The 18117-nt window shown below is 48.5% G+C and overlaps 2 protein-coding genes across 5 annotated transcripts; one reads left to right on the top strand and one right to left on the bottom strand.

The window, feature by feature from the left end:
• The first annotated feature begins 771 nt into the window (after nucleotides 1-771).
• Nucleotides 772-6575, top strand: mvb12ba (multivesicular body subunit 12Ba). Of its 3 annotated transcripts, none has more exons than XM_057019224.1 (10): nucleotides 772-881; nucleotides 1587-1709; nucleotides 2117-2224; nucleotides 2373-2469; nucleotides 2607-2736; nucleotides 3371-3514; nucleotides 3594-3688; nucleotides 4088-4143; nucleotides 4298-4357; nucleotides 5391-6575. In XM_057019224.1, exons 2-10 carry the CDS (start codon nucleotides 1599-1601, stop codon nucleotides 5475-5477), a joined length of 888 nt encoding a protein of 295 aa, XP_056875204.1. In that variant the 5' UTR covers nucleotides 772-881; nucleotides 1587-1598; the 3' UTR covers nucleotides 5478-6575. The 3 variants fall into 3 exon arrangements, with proteins under 3 accessions (XP_056875204.1, XP_056875203.1, XP_056875201.1); XM_057019223.1 differs by having other exon boundaries at nucleotides 779-992; XM_057019221.1 differs by lacking the exon at nucleotides 772-881 and adding an exon at nucleotides 1037-1388.
• A 2517-nt stretch (nucleotides 6576-9092) lies between these two features.
• zer1 (zyg-11 related, cell cycle regulator) lies at nucleotides 9093-17980 on the bottom strand. 2 transcript variants are annotated; one of them, XM_057018699.1, is made up of 16 exons: nucleotides 17748-17980; nucleotides 16628-16844; nucleotides 16370-16520; nucleotides 15327-15772; nucleotides 15018-15194; nucleotides 14832-14946; nucleotides 14596-14742; nucleotides 14319-14492; nucleotides 13978-14193; nucleotides 13457-13498; nucleotides 12956-13075; nucleotides 12761-12876; nucleotides 12334-12522; nucleotides 12106-12203; nucleotides 11846-11948; nucleotides 9093-11421 (listed from the first exon to the last, which is right to left on the bottom strand). In XM_057018699.1, the coding sequence occupies exons 2-16, from the start codon at nucleotides 16792-16794 to the stop codon at nucleotides 11334-11336; spliced, it is 2349 nt and encodes a 782-aa protein (XP_056874679.1). In that variant the 5' UTR covers nucleotides 16795-16844; nucleotides 17748-17980; the 3' UTR covers nucleotides 9093-11333. The 2 variants fall into 2 exon arrangements, with proteins under 2 accessions (XP_056874679.1, XP_056874680.1); XM_057018700.1 differs by lacking the exon at nucleotides 17748-17980 and having other exon boundaries at nucleotides 16614-16844.
• Nucleotides 17981-18117: the final 137 nt, after the last annotated feature.

Raw genomic sequence — 18117 nt, 5'->3', positions numbered from 1 at the left:
TGATTGATTGATTGATTGATTGATTGATTGATTGATTGATTTTGGGCTCTAAGTGAAATTTATTTGATTAAAAGTGTTGATTCAATGAAAATGAAGACGTGAAGCCCGGTGATGGTTAGTCAAAGGTTATCCATTAACAGCTCCAGTAGCTCAAAGTCCTTAATGAGGGATTTACAGCCCTCTACAACAAGGAAGGTCCATCTGAAGATCACCCCTGGGGGACAATTAATCATTCAGGGCCCCGGACAGATGTCCTCACGAATAACGACCCTGAAGTAGGGGGACCTGTCCTCTATGCTTTTTGATGGTGGAGGAAGCCAGAGACACACATACCAACTCAGAGGCCCGTGTGACCTCCAGCACACAACCTTTGTGCTGTGAGGCAGCACTAGCCATGGCGCCACCGTGATATGATGGCAGCAGTAGTATTGTGTGTAGCTATGAGCTGGCGCTTAAATTAATCTGGAAAGATGGAAATTGTGTTTTATTAAGAAACCAGTGAGAGGCTCTGACTGCACTGGCAGCCAGTCCTGACTGGTGCACCAAGTCAGCTGCCCACAATGGGTTTGACGGGTGGGTTGGGGGTGGTGGTGGATGGGATGGGGGTCTTGCTGGGCAGGGGTAGATGGGAGGAGGGGTGGTGCAGATACTTATTTTCAGAGGTAAAGTCCAATTTTTTTCAAAAACTTTATCATTTAAGGCCAAAATCCTCCAGATGCATCCTTTGATGTAACCTGCAGCCTTCACTGACCGCCTATCAGAACCCGTGACGTCACAGCAGGCGCAGGACCCGATCGCCCCCCACACCCCCACCTACCCACCCCCAACTCGCCCAACAAACCCGCTGTGGGCAGGCAGCAGTAACGGACATAACGCTGCAGGTATATTAAACCTTTAGCCCACCGACGTTGGTTCCGTTGAGGCGCGAGTTTTCCCACCGATTCCCAAAGAGGTGAAAAGGGTCGCGACGGAAACCCCGCTCGCCCTGCTGGGTAAGCATGCTAGCTAGCCTGCGCTAGCTCCACTAGCTGCGGACTCGGGGAGGTTTAGCACCTATGTGGGGTAGAAATGTGTAAAAGCAGGCATCGCTGGATGCTCCTGTGTCTTAAATGTCTTTTACAAGTGTTGCAGTCTCCAAACGGTCCGAGCAGAAGAGGGTTTTGCTAACCGGGATGCTAACGCGCGGTCGTGTAATCGGAGCCTTGTTTTGATGTTTCTGCCTTCGTATCCGATGGTGTCCTTAATGTCACTGTTGCATTTGCACCGTCACACATGTCGGACGGCTGCAGGACATCGTCCCAGGTGTACTCGTGTTATTTTAACACGGTCACAGGTGGACTCAGGTGTGGATGCTACTTGGTTAGCTGGGTTATGTTTTCATGCTACAGGTTAGTGTTTAAAGCTGATTCGCTTTACTTCACCTTCAACCTTTCAAACTATAGTTTGACTCCTGATGTATTACACTATTGGTGATGGCAGGTAGATATTTATAATTTGCCCATAATTTGTAAATGGTTACATTTCAAATGGTTAAAGTTACGGTTGTTTTGATCGGTGTCTCTCTGCTACCGCTCCTGTTTCTCCAGAACTCTGCAAACATGCCCGAGGTCCGGGAGCTGTCCGAAGCTCTGTCAGAGATGTCCATGGACCCAATCACAGGAGTCGGAGTGGTGGCCTCTCGGAACAGAGCCCCCACTGGATACGATGTGGTAAGAAGCTAAAGACCACTCAGGACACACAGATAACCCATCTGTCCCCGTGGAAAGTACTGGATCATCCACGGACAAAGCAGCCTTTGGACATGCCTGTCCTTGTGGACGGAAGCGTCATCTCCAGATGATGTTATCATATGCACATAACGAGACAGACAAGGCAGAATCTGTTGTGTCCTGCTGAGGAGACACGTCCTCAGTCTTCATCAGAGCTAAAGGTTGTGGTTTTATTAACGTCCCTCGTGCTGGACCTGGTCTGTGACCTGTTCACAAGCCTTGTCCACATGACAGAATGGAGCAGGTACCTAGTCCGCTGGACAGTTTGTCCCTTCATACAGAAGCCGGTGTGTCCTATTCAGTGACACCAGTTGTATGGGTGATGAGCCCCTCTTACTGTTTTCCAGGTTTCTACTACGACAGATGGCCTTGATGCCGACCTCTGGAAAGATGGGCTTTTTAAATCCAAGGTGACCCGTTACCTGTGCTTCACCAGGGTGTTCTCTAAAGAAAATGTAAGTCAGGTGTCCTCTGAAGAGCAGGTGTATGTGAAGACCTCCAGATGTTGTCAGTCTCCTTGTGGGATCATACCAAAGCTTTACACTGTCAGTGTTTCCATGGATCTGGAGCCACCAACTTGTTTGTTTGCTTGCCTACCTGCAGAGCCACTTGGGCAACGTTCTAGTGGACATGAAGCTGATTGATATCAAGGATACTCTACCTGTGGGCTTCATCCCCATCCAGGAGACAGTCGACACACGTATGTAATTCCATAAAGTCCTCAGCAGCCCCACACGTGCTAATACTCTCAAAATAAAGATTCAGCTGGGGGTTTTCCTGTCCATCACAAATGAAGAGCCACGTTGCAGTAGACTGACTCTCGGTTCTCCCCTTTAGAGGAGCAGGCCTTCAGGAAAAGGAGACTTTGCATCAAGTTTATTCCTCGTGACTCCACCGAGGCAGCCATTTGTGACATTCGTATCCTGGGACGCTCCAAACAGGCCCCGCCCCAGTACACATTTATAGGGTGAGCCGCTCACGTGTAGCTGTGTGGCAATGTCTCTGCTGCTCCTGGATCTGTGCACACTTTCCGAGGACTCGCACGTTGATACAGGTGGTGTGTGGTTTCACATGCAGTACTGGAGTCTAACAGCAGGGGGCAACAGCGTTAAGACGGTTGTCCAACGAAACAAAAACTCATATTTCATGACATTGATTTTTTTTTTAGGTGTTATTAATACATTTGACCTTAATATAATAGATGGATCTGCTCACCTTCAGAGCAATGCAGCACATTTGATGGGAATTAAGCTGCTAGTCGTTAGCATCTGGTTTTAGTCCTTTCCAAGTGAAGGAGGCTCAGCTGTGTGGTGCGGTCCACCACTGATCCTGGACCTGAGAGAAGGGATAGTGGCATCACCAGCAGAACCTCCTTTGGAGTTAGACAAAAATCTGGGTACTTGTTGCATTTCCGGGTCGTCCAGGTCATGACTCAATGTTTAAGAAATGATGATGAAGAACAAGCTGACAGCATCTGTCAGTCAGCTGCTGCTACAGCCAAGAATTGCGGTATTACTTTCATTATAAGATAGTAATAATGTGCTGTCAGACGGTGACAGACCCAAGTCTGATAGTCACGATGCTTCTGCGCTGTTTGACAGAGAGCTGAACAACATGGGGATCTGGTATCGTATGGGCACGGTACCTCGGGCCCAGGACTCTGTGCAGACTCCAACCACCCTCAACCTGCAGAACGTGATCTCCAGCCCACAGCCGGCTCCAGCTCCAGCTCCAGCTCTGCCCAAGTAGGTCCTCGCGCTGCGCGTTAGCCTGAATTTACAGGACCGTGTCTGAGTTCCACCAAGCAGATGCTTGTTTTTATAGGCACATTTCTATGACTCTGCCGGCCAGCTTCAGAGGCAAGAACACCACCAGACCAGACTACGAGCACCAGAACTCCAACCTTTATGCTATCTCAGGTTAGAACCTCTCGTCTGAAGTGCTTTTGGCTTTTGTTGTGCTGGAGTGAAGAGTTGAGGTCAGGCTGATTGATGGCACCATGTTTTCAGGTGGTGGTGGTTGTGGGGCGGCGGGGGTGGTGGTTGTGGGGGGTGTCTCTAAATTTAAAACTGAGTCACCTGGTATCCCTGAAGTGAGTGTAGTAGATGGAACAGTTACAGCAAACGAGAACAAGTCAGCTACATTCAGCACCACGAGGGACTTGAAGGTGATGAGGATTACTGGAAGAGAACCTTCTGAGAGGACACGAGGGTCCTGGGGGGGTCAGGATGTGTCACTGATACTTGCCCTCAGGTTCCATCCTGTAAAAACACCATCACCTTTCTACATGTCCAGTAAGCTGTGACTGTCTCTTGCAGCCATGGATGGAGTTCCCTTTGTGATCTCGGAGAAGTTTGCCTGTGCCTCATCTGAAGTAAGTGATGGTTGGTCTGAGCAGTACTGGATGAGGGTCCTGAGTCATCCTCATGGTGCTGGGTTCCTCCCAGTACTCTCCAACAGTTATCATCACCTAACTCTGTGTGTCTGTGTGTCTGTGTGTGTGTGTGTGTGTGTGTGTGTGTGTGAAGCTGCAGCAGGTGGATCTGATGGGAATCACCATCAAGTCACTGGCTGAAATTGAGAAAGAGGTGAGTCTCTTTGTTCACCACACGGGTCATTTGACTCCTTTCACCTGTTCAGTGGGGTTATGTGTGTGTATATTCATATCCTGAACCCTGTCTTGGCTATAATGTAATAATGTAATACTGCCCAGAGATCTGAAAAAAATCAGTATTCTGTTTTAGCTAGTAATGTATACAGTAGGACCTCTACTTACAAACGTCTCTACATGTGGAATTTTCAGGTTACAAAACGTCTCAATGGTAAAATATTTCCTCTTGTTACGAAAGAAATTTCAGGATACGAAAGGAAAAAATACGCTACCGCTGCTACTTGCAGCTCGTGGAGTTTAGCGAACGTAAACATGCTTGTAGCTGCTCTGCCATTGGCTATCGCCTAGCATCTTCCTGTCATCCCATTGGCTAGGAGGGACGTCAAAATGTACAAGTTTGTGTGTATCCCAGCGTCGCCTTCGTTTAACTTTTATTTATTGTGGGTGTTGATATGTTTGTCCATTAGATGGCGCTGTTACCACGAGTGTTAACGTTCGTTGCTAGTAATGACAGCTAATGTAAGATTAGCCTGTAATAAAGTTCATTTTGTACCTGGAGAAGCCTCGCACTGAATTCCTACAGTTATTGTGCGGTAATCTAATTGTAACATGTATTTGTTACATGTTTCGATGCATTTTTATGATTTATAAAAAAATTATGTCCAAATTTTTGGGGGCTTGGAACGGATTAGGGCATTTACATGGAAAACGCATCTCTACTTATGTAATTTTCAGGTTACGAAACAACTTCCAGAACCAATTAATTTTGTAAGTAGAGGTTCCACTGTACTGTTATTTTCGTAATAACTGTTACCAGTTAGCCTTATAACACCCAATAATAATAATACATTAAAGCAGAATTATACAGGGAATTTATGTCAAAGTAAATCTGACCCCTTCAGTCCAAAACTTGATCCCTGGTACAGAACCTGATCCCAGTCCAGCTGTTATTGTGATGCAGGGTGACCGAGGCTTCTAAGAGCCCTCCTTTATTTGACTTCCTGTGTCAGTATGATTACAGTTTCCGCACAGAGCATAGTGCAGCAGCTCGCCTCCCTCCCAGCCCCACACGAACCTCCCTGAGCTCTGAGGCCTGAAGACCACCCCTGGAGAACGCGCCTCCCTATGGAGGCCATCAAGAGAAGTGGAGAACAACTGTAATGATCCTCCGAGTGGCTGCAATGAGAAGAAGAACAAAAACTGATACTGTGAGCATCATTTCTTAACTTGTCTGATAGTTCCGACTGCTGTTCTTCCTGTGATCCACCTGTGGAGGACACACCTGACGGTCTGTCCTGATACAGGATATCGTCGACGTATTGGAAACCCAGAAGTTCAAAGCAGCGGGATGTGATTGGGCCTTGGTTTTATGTGTGTTTTGTATTTTTCAATGTGAAGAGATTCTTAATGAATGCAACGTCCTGGTGTGCAGGGACCCCCAGGATGTCCCGGCACATGGTGGCGTTTGGCCTCGTCTGTGTGTTTTTCTTGTGCTGATCACTGTTTGCCACCTGTCTTCTTTGAGCCATCACTAATTCCAACCACTATTAGTATTTGTCAGGTTTGGGTCAGTGCTAAACCTGTGGTACAGAAACAGACACCTTTTCTGTCTGCATTTGACTTTTGACCTTCCAGCTGTTGCAGTAGGTTTACTGATGTACACAGTTGTCCGATTTAGGTCCAGTTCTGCCTCTAAACCCCACAGCCTGACGCCTGAGCGGAGTGTTATTTATCTGTGGCAAGAGAAAATTTCTGGAAGAAACCTGGAGCAGGACCAGGTTCACGTAAACCATTGGGGGGGTGACAGACAGCAGGATGTTCTCCACAGGTTCTCCAGACTGTCTCACATCTGTGACACGTGCTGAGAGGGAACCTGGAGACCAGGACACCAGTCTCACCATTCTTGTGGATGCCACTGGTACCAGGCTGTGAGCTCAGGTCTTACTGGTTTTACCTCTCCTCACCTGGGGACTCTGGGAGGACAGCAGCAAATGGACAGTCTTGTTCTGGACTTGTCCCCTTGGTTTGGGAGGCTGGAGTTTTATGTACACTGTCCCCGTGTAAATAAAGACATACAGCATTTCCTTTTCACGTTTTGCATTATAGTTTTGTAACGCTGGTCAGCTCTGTAACCATTTCATCCATGTCTGTTACACTATTGTTATGGATTTTTAATAAAGGAGATACAAAGAACACACTGTTGTTTGACTCTTGAGGTTTCTTTACGCAGTGCTGGGGTCAATCAAACCAATATTCAATAAGAATGTAAGTAGTCCACCTGAACCAGGTGAGGAGGCAAGTGATTGAGCCAGGAGGCCAGAGTCCAAGGGCTGAGTACAGTGGGGCCTGAATATTGCTCTGAGCAGATAGCTGATAGCTTCACACTAGCAGAGGTCCACCAAACCCTCCTGCTACACACTTTGACCTTACCGGAGACACGTTGAGGGTCCTGACCACTGACCTCATAACACTTTTGCAGTGACTGCACCACTGCCTCTTGGGCTGCAAATACTAAGGAAGAATCGAGCAACTCCAGGCCATGCTTCCCAAAAAGGTCTCAGTGATATCTATGGATGTCTCCCCTAACACGCCAGGGACCTGAACAGCCACACCAGCAGAAGGGTCCTTAACCACCAAAACTGTGTAGCACCTCATCACCAAGTAGCCACTGTAACGAAAAACCCTGAGCGTGGTGGTAGGATCAAAGTTCCTCTTGACCACAAGAGTGTTATGGACATTATGGAACCAGTATCCACCAAGCGAGCTCCATCCTACCTGGAGGAGCTAGTGACACATTTAGATTAGACTTTCCTCTTTGAAAGAGCTGATAGTCAGTAATTCTGTAGTTCCAGTTACTTTATTATCATAGTCAGACTAATTATGATACTTAGAGGGTCGTCTAATTATTAGGTTAACATCTTAGTTATGCTGCTATAGGCCAAGGCTGCCGGGGTCCAGAAACATGATCACCTGATCACCAGGCTGCTGGAACCCTGCTGGTCTGCCTCGTCACCTGACAGGTGCTTTTGCTGTAGATTTTTCAGCCTGGGGGGGCTGGTATCAGAAATAAAGTCCCAACTGAATAAATTATTCACTGACAGAAAATCTTCTAGGTCCAAAAGGAGAAGAAGAGGAGACCAGGAAAGTTAAGTCCAGAGAACTTTTATTGTCACAGTCTTTTATTGTCCAGTCGTGCACACCTGTGTCTTCCTCTACTAAAGGACCGCGGTCAGCTCTTTAAATATCAACGCTTTATTTCAGTCCAAAACTTGCTGTTACACCAAGAGAAGTTTCTATGGTACTGTATGTGTTGCAAGACGGTGCTAGAAGGTTACTCAGCTCTGCCTTGACAGGTTGTGATATTTAACACTAATCGATTAGAAACATAATCCACAGATAGTTTGTTCTCTGTAGGAGAAATATATATCAAATAATACACATCAGAAAACTACTGGGGTGTTCCACCTGTCAGGCCCAATCTGACAAAACACAGATGAAACAATATTCTGATGATATCTTACTGTTGTGTTGGCCTAAATAACTTCTTACACATGAAAATCAGCCCTGCTTTTATAGTAAATAGTATAGTAAATATTCAGAAAGTACTGACTGATAATGTTAAACTGTCATCAATCGTCTCTTAATATTAGCCAAATTCCATATTCACTGTATAAAGTTTTCAGTCAAAGCCCATCCGTTGATGTAGACAATGTTTTGTCATATTTAGTAGACTGGAAACAAAGAAATCCAAAAGCTGTAAAAGTCATTTTATCTCAAATGTAACATTATTTCATCCTGACATGTAATAGTTTTGTACAGATTTAATGAATAATAATAAGTGTTGAGGATCAGGGTGTTGGTGGTCCGTTAGGTGCTGCCTGGTGTCCAGCCTCCATCCTCTTTCAGACATTGTGTAAAAACTCCACTCATCAGGCACCAAGTCCTCAGGTTCACCATCAAGAGTCCTGGTAGTTTGAACACAGGAGAAGCTTAGAAAAGGCTTCAGGAAAGAAACCTGTATATACCTATTTTAGTTATTAATGAATCTCAAGGGATCAGCTCGGTTGTGAAATGGACCAGCAGCAGTGTCACCCAGAACAGTCTCATTCAGAGCAGTACCACCAGGAACAGCCTCCCCAGTAACAGACACCAGGAACAGCCTCCCCAGGAACAGACACCAGGAACAGCTTCCCCAGTAACAGTCACCAGGAAAAGCCTCCCCAGTAACATCATCACCAGGAACAGCCTCCCCAGTAACAGCCTCCTCAGTATCAGTCACCAGGAACAGCCTCCCCAGTATCAGTCACCAGGAACAGCCTCCCCAGTAACAGTCACCAGGAACAGCCTCCCCAGGAAGTCACCAGGAACATCCTCCCCAGTAACAGTCACCAGGAACAGCCTCTTCAGTAACAGTCACCAGGAACAGCCTCTTCAGTAACAGTCACCAGGAACAGCCTCTTCGGTAACACCATCACCAGGAACAGCCTCCCCAGTAACAGTCACCAGGAACAGCCTCCCCAGTAACAGTCACCAGGACATAACTTATCGTGCCTGTGGTGATCTGGTGTGTGCAACCTTGCCCTCCCGTTGTGTCTTTTCTCATTGTGCAGATCTGAAACAGAACAGCTGTTTTTTCCTTCTTTGAACTCGGTGTCCTGGTCAGGTCGGATGTCAGAGCAGCTGATTGTTATAGAGGAAATCATTCGTCACACTTCTTTAAAACACTCTTTATTGCTTAGTCATCTGGTCATTGACAACGTGCTACTCTTTATATCAGAACAAAGCTGGACTTTCAGCACGTTGGATCAGAAATCCTACAGTTCTTTTCTGAAGATGCTTTGCAAGCACAAAATCATCATTGGTGACGATATAAACGTGATAAAAACGATATTTTCCACTGCCACCATGCTGCCGCCAGGGTGGGCCTCGCTCTGCTCCATGAGATGCTCACCTGTTTAACCACATCCCTCATGTTTGTGTGAAGGTGTCTCATCACCTCCTGCTGCCTCCCTGAGGACTGTCCTCCTCACTGTGCTGCACCAGACGGAGGAGAACCAGCATCAGCCGTGTCCCCCGTCCTGTGTAGATGCTGGGACGCGTCCAGCTTGAGCTGCTGCCACTGGGCAGGAATCATCCAACCAAAGTGCTTTAGAATCAGGCAATAAGGAGCTGACAGGAGGAGGCCTCCTCCATCCATGAGGACACGACCTGACTAAAGGATGGTCCTCAGTCGATGGCCGACATCCTGGGTCATGCTCAGACTCACAATCCTGTTGGGAGCATCGATGGAATACGGATACGGGAGATAAGCCACTAAATTACTGTTCACACTGGGAAAGAAAAACAAACCCCGACCAGATTAGGGTGAAACAACCAGCCGCTGCAGTGTTTAGAACATGAACATGGAACCAACAGTCAGACTGCTACTCCTGACCTTTTGACCTCTCTGTTGAGGTACTTTTAATTAAAAAAAAGAAGTTTTTGTTCAACATAAGAACCGTCCACATCAAACGACAGGAATGGATAACAGAGGGGGGAGGCGTTAACACACAGTTAAATGTTGTCATCCTGACATCTGGGACTTTAATTAGAGCTGGAAAAAGATCTTTACATTTCTCAACTTTTAAAGAAACTATGAGAAAAAAATCATGGAGTTCATTTATGGTGAATTGTAGACAGTTTTAGCTGAACCCTGTAGCATAACACACACATCATCAATTAAATAGAATTACCCAGAATCCTCCTGCATTAAGCAGAAAGAAGAATCTTAGTGTTCTGTGTGCAGCAGAGACGACTGCACGCTGGACACATGTTCAACATTTCATGCTGGACAGCCCACAAACCCCTCAGCAACGGTCTCTACTGGATAAAAACTGTCCAACAAAGATAAATCCATCTTCATTCTTTGGTTTTCCCGTCTGATGACCTATCCTGACGTTCTGCAGGTCGGCTCCACAGCGCCAGATCTGTCAAAGCGTGGCGCCAGCCAGAGGAAGCTGCATGAAGAGGATGGAGTGCACTGGAGAGGTGGGACAGCTGATGGTCATCTCTCATCATCTCTCCGTGTATTCTGGTCAGTGTCTGGAAGAACTTCTGCTAAAAGCTGCTCCCCTTCAGGCTGAGGAAGTTCAGTCCCACCCTGAGGTTGGATCCAGAGTTGTAGTGTTGTGATGGAGAAGCACTTCCACCGAACCCAGTCCCACCATTAACCCTTCCAACAGGTGAAGACACACACCAGTTGGAAGCAATTCCCAAACTACTGAATATCAAAATGATTCCTGGTTATTCCACGTCTATTGATATCAATCACACCTAGAAAAACTACAATACAGTAAAGTCATGAGCCTTTACTTATAAAACACACACACACACACACACACACACACACACACACACACACACACACCACACACACACACACACACACACACACACTAAACTGGTGAGACAGACAATATTTACACTTATAATAAAGAAGTCCATCATGTCACAGTTTGGGAAGTCTCCTGTCAACAGACAGATGAGCCTCCACTCAGTGACGGACATGTTCACAGTATTTGTCCACCACCTCAGAGGACATCGCAGGTCGGTGGGACAGACTGGTTTGATGGGAGTAAAGGAAGCAGCACAGCCTGTCCAACACCGAGAAGCAGTCATCCCCTTCTACACGTCCATCCACTCACTCACCCACTCACTCAAAGAAATGAAAGAATCAGCAACACATCCCAGCTGCGCTCATGCAGCAGAGCCAGCAGCATCTTCACCATGGAACGTTCTCCACTGGAGTCTCAGCCCAGCAGCGCCAAGCGGACGCGCGTGTCCCAACGGCTGTGAAGAGGCTCAGAGGCTGGTTCACTCCACACAGTCTTAGAACAGGAAAAATGCACACGAATGAAACGAGCCTGTGGAGAAGACGGAGCAGGCGGCCTCCGGCTGGCCTTCCTCGGTGGCCGTCAGCCTCTCTGTCCGTAGTTTACCTCCTGTCCATCATTGGTCTCCATCGGATCGTCTTTGAAGTTCTCACAATGTTCCATCACTTTGCTGAAGGACATAAAAAACATCCAGACTGTGATTCACTAGACAGCCTGAGTAAGACAGACAGGCAGAGGGACAGGCAGACAGGCAGAGGGACAGGCAGACAGGCAGAGGGACAGGCAGGCGTCCTGCAGAGGTTTATGGAGCTACAATTAATACCAACTCTGTGTGCATGTGTGTGTGGTAAATGGCTGCAGGATAATACTGCGTTCCCCATTTGTATGGGAAGTGGGATTTTCAGAGTTCCAACTGGAACGCCCCCGAAGGTGGATTTGCTACTCAGGAAGTGGGAGATTCCTCATGGGCCTGAGGTGCCCCTCAAAGATGCCTCCCTCCCCCCAACTCAGAGCTTCTGAGGTAAATGGAACGCACCACAGAGGACTTTTTCCTCCTCACACATTTGCAGGGAGAAGACAAGACTTGATGGTACCTGGCCATGTCCTTTGTCTCTGGCTGGGAGCTCTCCAGTTCCAGAACCTTCTCCAGAAGCCTGACTCCTCCTTCCTTTATCAGCAGGGGACAGTACTTGTTAGCTGCAGATGGGGAGAATGAGGAGCTCAGTTTAGAGCTTTCACGAATGCAAACTGGTGATAATCTGTATGTGGCTATAAGAGGCAGCAGATTACAGCTTTATATATAAATATATGTCCAGGTTATGAGGTTCATGGCTTCTGAGCTGCAGGTACTCACGGTAAACCGACACCAGGTTGTAGAGAGCCCACGTGGCCCAGTGTTGACTGACAGGCGAGATGCTCTGAGGCAGCAGCCGCAGGATGGGCTCAAACGACCTGAGAGGTCAAAGTCAGACTCAGCAGGTAGGACAAGGACAACACCTCCTCACAGGCGTGTTCCTCTGAGAAATGACACCTGCACACAGACTGTTCCTACTGCTACACGGAGGGAACGCGCTGAGCTCACCTGTAGTTGATGTTGCGGCGTGAGCTGACATCCCAGCTTTGGATGGCGTCCCACATCTTCTCCATCACCCTGTCCCTCTGGGGTTCCTCCATCGACCACACCTCAGGGCCGTCAAACATGATGTGCGAAAGCACGCCGCAGGCGTTGTATGACACCTCGATCCCATCAGCCTTGCTGTCCAGAAGGTTACTGAGAAGGTGAGAAACAGATGCAACAAACATCTGTTAGAAACCAGATGGAGTCTACCAAGGACAAGTTCTCACACTACAGGAACGTGTCATTCCTGGAGATCTAAGTGGCCCTTTAGCTTTCCGGACCAAGTAACCCCTGAAGGAGATCACCAGCTGGACTCATTTCTGCTCCGCTTGAGATTCAGGTGATCAGGTGTTCTAATAAATTCAGGACCTCAGAAATCTCAAGAACTTACGTGAATACAGTGATGAACTGTGGCGTCAGCAGCTGTGGCCTCAACGCTCTGACTTCCGCAACGTTACCCAAAAGTCCCAACATGTTTCGGTGAAGTTCCTGCTTGTCTGGAAACTCCTGCAGGCAAGTCACACGAGGTTTACGGCAGAAAATACAAATGAAGGACAGTTTATTCCTGAAGAAGCTCATCACTGACCTCCAGACACTCCAGGAAGAGACTCATGCCGTGACAGTTGAGAAACATCTGACAGTTGTCAGGCGTCTCATCTGTGATGTTCCACAAAGCACTCCAGGAGAACTCCATCACCTGGTCACACTGAAGGACATGAAGAGCAGGCATGACTGTGCGTCTGACCACTGCCTGGCCCCCAGTGTCTGAAGGAACCAGGCTGCCTTTCCACGCCTCCCTCAGGACATTTACGCGCACATTTTAATCTGATAACTGAGGGGAGCCTGTTCTCCTTCTCGGCACTAGGTGGCGCTATGCATGGTTCAACACGTTATTACGGCCCCATTCTGGTGGACTTATTACGCAACAAGGACTGCCTTGCTGAAACGTCATGCTGAAGGCAATAATGTGTTATAGGAGCGTTACATAGTGACCAAGCTCCTGTGGTTCCTACATGTCAGACAGAGGCGGGGGGACGGGGACGGGGACGGGGACAGAGAGAGGGCTCATGGATTATTGCTGACTCACCACTCTGTCCTGCAGTTTCTTCTGGATTAAATTCAACATTGTCTGGAAGACAGAAAAGACTCATTTCAGCCCCACAGCAGCCAGCAGCTTAATGTAAAGGATCATATAGGTCAGGGGTGTCCAAACTACGGCCCGCGGGCCAACTGTGGGCCTTCGTCCATTTTTAATTGGCCCGCAAGACATTTTATAAATAGAATAGAATATGGCCCGTACTTCAATTTTGCTTGAGTGTATTGGACTTCTTAGTCTTAGCTTCTTAGAGGCTATATACCTAATTTCTTGTAAGTGGCCCAGCCCCTCCTATATTTTTATGTATTTGGCCCTCGGTGAAAAAAGTTTGGACACCCCTGATATAGGTCATCTGTGAGGAAGAGGGGCGGCTCGATGTCAAAACCCTCTCATGCTCATTTCTCACCCAGCAAGACAGCAGCTTTACATCCTCTTGAGTTGAATCCATATAAGTTAGAAAGGATCGGTCTTGGCTATCATGCATAACGCTAAATAAAAGCTGGACTGGTTACCTTGACAAATCCCATCTTTCCCACAGCTTCCTTGTGGTGATTATCCACCTGACAGACTAAAGCGTTGCACAGATGGACAGCAATCCTCTGGATGGACTCATCCTGCCTGGACGGTTCCAGGATCTTCAGCAGCAGCAGGTTGACCCGGCTGTACTGGAATTCCAGCTCCTCTGGAATACTGAAGTTACACAGAGTCAAGCAACAGTTCCGCTGGACCTGGAGTGAGAGAAGAAGAGAGCTGTAGCTAACCTGGGGAGAAGCTAGCAGCGCCTCCTTAAACACAACGCGCGCAAACACGCTACCCTCTGCCCCCCACTCCTCCTCCATCGAGTCAGACTTACAGTCACTTCCTGGTACTGCTCCATTCCATTCAGCACCACCTGGATGACCTCCCTGCGCAGCCGCACGCTCTGGTCGCAGCGGTACTCGGTGTTGGTCAGGTAGTAGAGGGCAGCGCTGCCCGTCACTTGGATGCTCTTATCGTACTTGTGGCACTTCAGCGCGGCGATGACGAGCTGATGAGGAAAAAGAGGAGCGTAAGAGGCCTCGGCTGCTGCAGCAGAACCAGAATACCTCACAGGACACACACGGGGCGTCCGCGCCTTAGCCTGGACCTACCTGCAGAGCTCGCAGCAGCTGGCTACAGTGCTGTATCCTGGCGATGTCGAACAGCTGATTGATGGCTCTGTGGGCCAGCTCAGGGCGAAACTCCATGTAAGCTTCAATGGCGTTCAAGACCTGCTCTTCATTCTTGGATCCGGTCACCTGAAGGAGCACAAGCGGCGGCTTCAGCTGGAGACAGTGATGCAAGCGCAGGCCTGGCTGAGAAAGGTCAGCAGAGGTCAGCGGCGTACCTTCTGAGCAGGGATGTGCGTCACGTTACAAAGACTGGTGTCGTATAAGCCCAGAAACTGCAGCGGCCTCCTCAGCTCCTGGAAAGGATAGATGCTGCTCTTGCACGGCTCAATGCTGAAAGAGAGGAGCGTTTGTTGGGAAGGTCCGACTCCATCTGGACGCAGCGCTCGCGGAAGGAGACCCACCTTGGACGACCCATCGCTTCCTCAAAGTGGGGAACAGTGCAGTTGTCCAGCATCATGTGACCAGAGATGTCCAGTGAGACCAGGTTCACCAGACGCTGCACGATGGACGTCAGGATCTTCCTGGTCATCTTGAACTTGAGGGAAGCACGTCTGCTCTCTCTCGATATGTCGAGATGTCTGGAGGGGATCATTATTATTCATTATCGACTCTGGCAGAACCCAGCGAAATAAAATACACGAGCAAGTGAGTCTGAGATGAAAGTGCCCTCATGCATTAGTGTGTGTGTGTGTGTGTGAGATGAGCCTCACCTGAGGTGGAGCAGCTCTACCACAGTGCTCACCAACTCTTCTGACAGGTCCACGTTGTAGAGCACCAGTGATGCCAGCCTGTCTTTCCACTGGGTGAGAAAAGCTGTTCCCAGCAGCTGAACATTGGCCAGCTCCAGTGAGGTGAGACACTTGAGGGGTTTCAGCAACGTCTCCACGTCCACCTCATCAGGAAGACCTTCTATGTTCAGCAGCCGGAGGCGGTTGAAGCCCTGGAAGTTAAAATCGGTTTCCAGCGCCTGTCTGGACACAGGACAGTCCTCGTCCTCGGTGTCCTCGCTGCAGGCCAGCGGGGCGCCTCTGCGGTAGAAGATATAACGACAGCCGAAGAGACAGAGAGACACCAAAGTCTCCCGGAAACACATGAGTGTTTTCAGGCTGCGTGACGACAGGCTGTTGCAGTAGGTGAGATTGAGCTCGATCAGGTCCTGTGAGAGGAAAAAAACCATCAGAGCAACAGAGCAGGAGCCCCCCCCCAGTCTGGAACACAGGCCCAAACCTTTGGCTAACCCCTCCTCCAGGATGCACTGTTAGCTCACGGCAGTCAGACAGGTAACTCGAGGCTGACTGTGAGGAATCGACTGGAATAAACTAAAATCCAACCCAGCACTCCCCCCTATCAGCTTCCCTGACTAACTCCCCCTCCTCCGTGGCAGTAGGAATATGCCCGACAAGCCCCACCCTAAAGAAGAAGCCATCAGAAGCATGACAGATCGCGGCTGCAGCGCAGCTAACGGTAGCCCAGAGGGCTGTTTAACGGCTATATCACCTCTGTAGGTGAGTTATCTGAACATACCAGCCATGACAGGTTCAAAGTGAAACTACAACTAGTAAATAGCAGAGAGCTCAGATCCCAGTGAAGCATGTGGAGCAGAAGCACCACGGCCTGTTGGATGATGACAACGGCTGCTCCGTTATGCATGTGGTAACAACAACCTTGCAGAGAGCCATGGGAAATGACAGAGCTCACATTACAACGACGACGTCACGGGTGCATCTGAAACCAGGGAATTGCAAGAGCCCACCTGTTTCCTAATGGCCTCCAGATCTTTGTCCCGCACAATGTCCTCTCTGAGCTGGACCCTAGTCAGTCTGGTACTTCTTGGGTCAGAGAACAGTTGAAAGAAGCTCTCCTCTGGTTCAAAGTTGTTGTCTGTATGGACCATCTCCATATATCTGCTCGAGAAATAGAAATACAATGAACCAAGCATGAAATCAAAACTGCTCAGACCTGAAAACGAATGCGGGTCACGAGAAATCAACTCATACTTCCTGTTACATACGTGCTCACGAGCTTGTCACAGATCTCACTGGGGAGAAAGATGTCTGAGCGCAGGGACAGCTTGTTCTTGAAGCCCTGATAACACATGGTCTTCCTCAGGTTCCTCAGGCAGAAGATCGTTGTCAGAGTCATGAGGCTGTCAGGGTCGTCTCCTGCCGGCGCTGCCATGGTGGCCTCTTCTGCTCCGGCCCAGATCCAAACAGGCCACTCAAGGGACCCTGAGAGACACGAAAAAGGATTAGGGCTCCATTTCTCTGTTAGAACCCACCTGGAAATAACAACAATGCTCGTGGTAAGTGGGCCTGGCGGTGCTTATGAGAGGGGGATTGCCAGATGTCTTTGAAGCAGGACACCAGCAGAACAGAGGTAAAACCCTTCAAGATGGGCTTTATTTTTCACTCCATCATCCACTGCAGAGCTTTCTGTGGTGACTCGGGGTTTAGGCAAAGGGCCAGGTTCGGAAACCATTGCTACGTCTACAACTGGACTTTTCAGTGAAGCGTACTGAAGACAGAACCTCAGTGTGGTTGGCAGTGTGGTTGGCAGAATCAGCCATCATTTCTGGTCTCTACTGTTAGCAGCTACTGCTGGCTACTCAACTTTAACTAGTATTTCTAAACAGCACCTGGCTGTGGAGAATCGCCCGTTGATTAGATATGTGGTCATTCACAACCCAACTTTCATTTCCCTTTGGTTGCTCTTAACCGTACTAGAGCGTTAGATAAGCAGTCAGTGGCCACATATGACACCGAAACCGAGAAGAAATGCGACCGACTGTTATTGGACGGCTAGCTAGCTAGCGACACTGTGGGACAATTTACTTTTATACCACTTAAGTCAAAGAGGTGCTGACACTAAGTAACTTTTAGCCTACTCCCTTACAACAGGTCTATATACCAAGGAGCAGGGCCTGGTCTAGAGGTCGAGCCTTAATCTACCGATGAAGTGCCATTAATGCATTTCAGCGCATAAATTAGCTTGTGGCTAACGATGACTTTCCCAGCTATGGTGATGGCTAACTTAGCGCGTGAGGCTAGCGCTAGCTAAGCGCTGGGCTGAAATAAGAGCTGCGGGTCCTGATCCGCCCGGGTCGAGTGCCTGGCTCATGTGCAGGGTTCTACCTTAGCCTTGGCCAAGGCGATGTGTCCTGAAACGGCGGAAGAACGGATCTAAGATGACCAGTTTTCACTCATCTGATTTGGGTCCCTCCGATGTCAACAAACCCCTCCTCCCACTGGTCCTCTCCTCCCGTCCCCTCCTTTCTCCTGCTCCTCTTCTTCCTCTTCCCTGCTCTTCCTTCAAGCCTTTCCTTTCTGGACTTTAGTCAAACATCCGTGAATATATGCATGAATGTAGTTATAAACTGAGATTTCGTTGTTAGGTGAGCCCAGATAAGAGAAAAGTTCAGCTCAAAGGTCAAAACCAGGGTTTTAATCTGACACTGCTCTGATTTTGTTTCATCCTTTTTGATCCTGATCATTCATAGAGCAG

This window comes from Takifugu flavidus, chromosome 20, assembly GCF_003711565.1.
Source record: "Takifugu flavidus isolate HTHZ2018 chromosome 20, ASM371156v2, whole genome shotgun sequence".
Taxonomy (NCBI): Eukaryota; Metazoa; Chordata; class Actinopteri; order Tetraodontiformes; family Tetraodontidae; genus Takifugu; species Takifugu flavidus.
The sequence above is the reverse complement of the archived record's forward strand: the minus strand, read 5'-3'. Positions and strand labels throughout refer to the sequence as shown.

Excerpts from the sequence above, each read along its gene's own strand:
- mvb12ba (XM_057019221.1), top strand. Across the intron at positions 2,470-2,606 it reads CCAGGAGACAGTCGACACAC|AGGAGCAGGCCTTCAGGAAA; the intron begins GTATGTAATTCC and ends TCTCCCCTTTAG. Across the intron at positions 4,144-4,297 it reads TTGCCTGTGCCTCATCTGAA|CTGCAGCAGGTGGATCTGAT; the intron begins GTAAGTGATGGT and ends GTGTGTGTGAAG.
- zer1 (XM_057018699.1), bottom strand. The coding sequence starts at position 16,794 with ATGGCAGCGCCGGCAGGAGACGACCCTGACAGCCTCATGACTCTGACA. Across the intron at positions 13,076-13,456 it reads AGAAACTGCAGGACAGAGTG|TGTGACCAGGTGATGGAGTT; the intron begins GTGAGTCAGCAA and ends CATGTCCTTCAG. Across the intron at positions 11,949-12,105 it reads CAACCTGGTGTCGGTTTACC|CTAACAAGTACTGTCCCCTG; the intron begins GTGAGTACCTGC and ends CCCCATCTGCAG.